This window comes from Gekko japonicus, unplaced genomic scaffold, assembly GCF_001447785.1.
Source record: "Gekko japonicus isolate JY-2015 unplaced genomic scaffold, Gekko_japonicus_V1.1 scaffold641, whole genome shotgun sequence".
Classification (NCBI taxonomy): domain Eukaryota; kingdom Metazoa; phylum Chordata; class Lepidosauria; order Squamata; family Gekkonidae; genus Gekko; species Gekko japonicus.
The window spans coordinates 824206-829734 of NW_015177027.1; the positions used below are offsets into that span (position 1 = coordinate 824206).

Below are 5529 nucleotides of genomic sequence, written 5' to 3' on the forward strand. Positions count from 1 at the left end.
CTCGGGCCAGGGAGGGCCTTGGCGGGGCTTCCTCGCACTCCCGCCGGCCTTGCAGGTCCACCGCCGGGCCCCTCATGGAGCTCAGCAGTGGAGCTGCAAGGCCGGCGGCAGCGGCCAGGACCGTTGGGGACGGGGTGTGTGGCTTTATGACACACGTCCGGTGATGTCAGGGGGTGTGGCATATGCTAATGAGTTATGCTAATGAGTCCCCCTAGCTCTTTTTCTACGAAACGATCCCTGCCCACCCCCATCAGGAGGCTGCAACCCTATACATCTCCCACAGCAGGCAGAGGGCAGTGAGGCACCGTGGGGGGGGGGCAAAAGTTTAGGCTACTGAAAGAGCAACACCATGACAGAACCACACACACACATCCCCCCCCCACCCCACACGCCTCTTTCTGGTTTTGCCACGGCATGATGAGCAGCGCCCACTTGCTCGCCAACCTCTTTCAGCCTCTGCTGTCAAGTTACGCGTTGCCAACTCTCTTCCCCCCCTCCCATTATTGTCACAAAGAGGGAGGCTGAGATGAGAATCTGAGAAAGTGGCGAGGAGGAGAGAAAGGAGATGGATGCGGAGGAGCGGCCTTTAGGGAGGGCCCCTTCCAGAGGCTTCGCAACCCACCTTTGGGCGCCTGAGCTCCCTCTAAGCTGAGTGAGTGTGAGCTAGCTCACCATTTTTTAACCTCCGGCTCGCAGATTTTTGTCTCTGCTCAGGAAGGCGGGCTCCAGAGGAAACTAATCTATGCAGCAGCCAAGTCGCTCGCTCACGACTTTAATGCCGGTAGCTCACAAAGCAGGATTTTTGCTCAGAAGACTCCACAGCTTAGAGGGAGCATTACAGTTTGGGAAAGACTGGTGGTGTGGACCTGAGAGAAGTGAGTTCAAATCCCCACTCAGCCATGAAGTCCCTCTCTCTCTCTTGCTCTCGCTCTCTCTGACCCACCTCACAAGGTGGTTGTTGGAAGAGCAGAATGGGGAAGGGTAGAACTATCAGTGCCGCGCTGAGCTGTTTGCGGGGCTAGAAATAGCGAGTGTGCTCTTGAGAAAGGGGGAACCTCTCCGTTTACTTTACGCCACCCCTCTTCCCGCCCCTTCCCTCACAGGTCCAGAGCCAGGACCTTTCATTCTTCAAGGACCTTTACATCGGAATCGATTCGTCCTTCCTGATCCGACCCACGACGGGAGCCCATCATGGAACGTACGCCTGTGAGATCTGGATGGAAGATGACGTGCTGGTCAGAAAGTTCATTTTCCTCAACGGTGAGACCCCGAGGCCTTTTCAGAGGATGAGGAAGGAGCCTGCAGATAATTACTCAGTGGGTCGCCAACCTCCAGGGAGTGGCTGGAGATCTCCTGGGATTACCACTGATCTCCAGGCAACAGGGATCGGTTCACCTGGAGAAAGCGGCCGCTTTGGGAGATGGACTGTATGCCACTATACCTCCTTGAAGTCCCTCCCCTCCCGAAACCCTGCCCCCCTCAGGCTCCACCCCCCAAAATCTCGAGGTATTTCCCGACCCCCAGCTGACAAATGCATTCTTCAGAGAGGCCTAGGCTTGAAGGCAAAACACGGTTCTATGGATCCAGTTTCAATCTCACCCTTCCACCCAGGAGTTCCAGGCAGTGTGCATCACTCTAGCGCCCCGTTTTGTCTTCCCAACAACCCTGTGAGGTAGGCTAGGCCAAGAAACAGCGACCCGCCAAGGACCCCCGGTGAGCTTTATGGCTGAGTGAATCAAACCCAGGTCCCCGCCTGACATTCTAGGCGCGTGCAGGGTTTTTTTTTGGCATTTATTTATTCCTATCCCACCTTTCTCCCTAATCTGGACTCAAAGCGGATTTGCGAGTTTCGTCCTCTCCTCCTCCGTTTCCCCACAACAACAGCCCTGTGAGGTGGGCCAGGCTGAGAGTTTGCGACAGGCCCGAGGTCACCCAGTGAACATCCATGGCATAAATGGAGATTCGAACTGGTCCTGGGTTGCCACTCTATCCACCCCTGGCCACCAGCAAGGGGTGTGTGTGGTGTGTGTGTGTGTGTAGGATTGCCAGATCCAGGCTGAGAAACTCCAGGAGATTTGGGGGATGGATCCTGGGAAGGACAGGGACCTCAGTGGGGCACAATGCCACAGAGTCTGCCCTCCAAAGCATCCATTTCCTGCCCCCCCAGGGGAACTGGACTCTGTAGTCTGGAGATGGGCTGTGATTCCGGGGGATCCCCAGGTCCCACCTGGAGGCTGGCATCCCTACTATCCACGACACCACTCTGGCTATACCACACTGCTTCGAAGCAGCATGGCTGCCTTCACCCCACCCAGGTTTCCTCCTGCTGCAATTGATCTCCAGACGCAAGAGGTCAGTTCCCCTGGAGAAAACGGCTACTTTGGAGAGGGGACTTTATGGCACTGTGCCCTGCGGAGGTCCCTCCCCTTCCCAAACCCCAACCTGCCTACGTTCCGTCCACCCACCCCAAATCCCCGGGTGTTTCCCTCTCCAGAGTTGGCAGCCCTAGCCCCACACTCCCACCCAGAAGAATGCTTGGTGTTTCTGCTGTTGTTGTTCAGTCGCACAGTCGAGTCCGACTCTTCGCGACCCCATGGACCAGGTCACGCCAGGCCTTCCTGTCTTCCGCCATCCTCTGAAGTTGGCTCAATTTCATGTTCGTTGCATCTATGACACTGTCTAACCACCTCATCCTTTGCCGTCCCCGTCTTCTTTGACCTTCAGTCTTTCCCAGCATCAGGGTATTCTCCAGTGAGTGCTCCCTTCTCCTTTGGTGGCCAAAGTATTGGAGCTTCAGTTTCATTATCTGGCCTTCCAGGGAACAGTCCGGGTTGATTTCTTTTAGGATTGACTGATTTGATCTTCTTGCAGTCCAAGGGGCTCTCAAGAGTCTTCTCCAGCACCATAGTTCAAAAGAATCTATTCTTCGGCGCTCGGCCTTCTTTATAGTCCAACTCTCGCAGCCATACATGACTACTGGGAACACCATTGCTTTGACCATGCAGGAGTTTCTGTACTCCTTCCAAATACATTATTGTGTTGCAGTCCTTATAACAACCCTGTAAGGTAGGTCAGAACGATTGTTCCCCGTATTGCAGACGGTGAGAAGAGCGCGGTATCGTGGCTAGTGTGTCAGATGAACCATCGGAGAGATCCGGGTTCAAATCCCGGCTCAGGAACCTCACTGGGCACCTGCCAGGCTAGTAGCCACTCTCTTTCAATCCAACCGGAACACAGGAAGCTGTTTAAGGGCTGACAGGTCTATCCTGGCCACCAATGGGGGATGGTGATGCCTGCAGGGTTGCCTGATCCAGGTTGGGCAACTCCTGGAGATTTGGGGATGGAGCCTGGGGAGGACAGGGACCTCAGTGGGGCACAAGGCCATAGAGAGTCCACCCTCCAAGGCATCCATTTTCTCCAGGGGAACTGATCTCTGTAGTCTGGAGATGAGCTTTAATTCTGGGGTGTCTCCGGGTCCCACTGGGGATCGAACCCGTGACCTTCTGCCTGCAAAGCGGAGTTCCCTGTGTCCACCGCGGTCATTAAGCCAGCCATACCCTTCCTGCTGTCTCATATATAGATCAAAACAATCACCCTCCAAAGCATCCATTTTCTCCAGGGGAACTGATCTCTGTAGTGTGGAAGTGAGCTTTAATTCTGGGGGGTCTCCAGGTCCCACCTGGAGGCTGGCATCCCTAAATCCTGAGTCAGACCGGCACTCTATCAAAGTGAGTCTTGTCTACTCTGAGCAGCAGGGGCTCTCCAGGGTCTCGGGTGAAGGTCTTTCATATCACCTCCTACCTGATCCTTTGAAGGGGAGACACTGGGGATCGAACCCGTGACCTTCTGCCTGCAAAGCGGAGTTCCCTGTGTCCACCGCGGTCATTAAGCCAGCCATACCCTTCCTGCTCCCTCATATATAGATCACAACAATCTTAGCATTACCACAGGCAGGGCTCTTTTTGTAGAAAAAGCCCAGCAGGAACTCATTAGCATAATAGGCCACACCCAACAACGGGAACTCATTAGCATATTGGGCCACACCCCTGACAGCACAGCTCATTAGCATATTAGGCCACACCCCACATGTTACCAGAAGTGTGGTCATCCAACCACACCCACCTTTTGTTTCTTATTCTGTTTACTTTGTTGCCAAAACCCAGGGCTTTTTTTGTTGCAGGAACTTCTTTGCATGTTAGGCCACACACACCCTAATGTAGCCGATCGTAATGAGTGTCTGCTGTTAGGTGTGGCCTATTATGCTCATGAGTTCCTGCTGGGCGTGGCCAACTTGGGAGCCAGCCGGAACTCCGTTCCTGTGCGTTCCTGCCCAAAAATAGCCCTGGTCTCAGGTGAAGGTCTTTCATATCACCTCCTACCTGATCCTTTGAAGGGGATACACTGCGGATCGAACCCGTGACCTTCTGCCTGCAAAGCGGAGTTCCCCGTGTCCACCGCGGTCATTAAGCCAGCCATACCCTTCCTGCTGTCTTTGTCTCATATATAGATCACAACAATCTTAGCATTGCCACAGGGCTTCTGAGCAGGCCCCTCAGCCTTTTAGACAGCAGAGGCAGAAAACGGGTGCCCCGTTCCCCAAGAGCGCGCTCTGGGGCTGCCAACCTCCAGGTGTGATCTGGTGACATCCCGGAATTACAAGTGATCTCCAGACTAGTTCCGCTGGAGAAGGCGGCTGCTTTGGAGGGTGGGGTCGGTGGCACCATCCCCTGCTGAGGTCCCTCTCCTCCCCAGGCACCATCCCCAAAACCTCCAGGAATTTCCCAACCCAGAGTTGGCATTCCCGTGCTGAACGGCAAAGGAAAGTTTTTTTGTGGAGGGGGGAGGATGGCTCGACCCACTCAGAGGATCCTGTGGGATGGAGATCTGTAGAGTTGGGAAGTACCTGGGGATTTGGGGGGTGGAGCCTGGAGAGGGCGGGGTTTTGGGAGGGGAGGGGCCTCAGCGAGGTACAGAGCCACAGAGTCCACCTTCCACAGCAGCCATTTCCTCCAGGGGAGCTGATCTCTGTCGCCCGGAAATCAGCTCCGGCCACCCCCTCACCACGGCCTCTGTCCCTCCCTGCTGCAGTGACGGTGAAGCGGCTGGGGAAGGAGAAGGAACTGCAGGCCATGTTCCACGACATCCTGAACCCCCCGCCAGGGGTGGCGGCGGCCGAGGTGGTGCAGCAAAGCTCTTCCCTGGAAGACTGGCTGCGGGAACCCGACTCCCTGCACAAGACCAGCGTCCTCCTTGTCTTCCTGGGGGTGGTCCTGAGCTCCATGCTGGTGACCCTCCTGCTCATGTGAGTGTCCAGAGGGCATCCACCGAGGAGAGCGAGGGCAGAAGGCCGCCGGGCACCCTCCCTGCCTACGGGGCCCGGATCCAGCCCTCGCTGAGAATTTCCCTCTGAGTAACATTTGTAGTGAATTTTAAAACCCCAAAAAAACATTCCATTCCTGCAAGCTGTCGTTGCGCTCTCTCTCTCTCTCTCTCGCTCTCTCTCTCTCTCTCTCTCTCTCTCTCTCCTCT

The 5529-nt window shown here is 55.5% G+C and overlaps 1 protein-coding gene across 1 annotated transcript in view; it reads left to right on the top strand.

The window, feature by feature from the left end:
• The window catches only part of LOC107124388 (sperm acrosome membrane-associated protein 6-like), a 41772-nt gene extending 36466 nt beyond the window's left edge, over positions 1–5306 (top strand). Inside the window, exons 7-8 of the mRNA XM_015427852.1 lie at positions 1104–1260; positions 5089–5306. Of these exons, the coding sequence (XP_015283338.1) occupies positions 1104–1260; positions 5089–5306 (375 nt within the window). The remainder of the gene's footprint in view (positions 1–1103; positions 1261–5088) is intronic.
• The last annotated feature ends 223 nt before the right edge of the window (positions 5307–5529 follow it).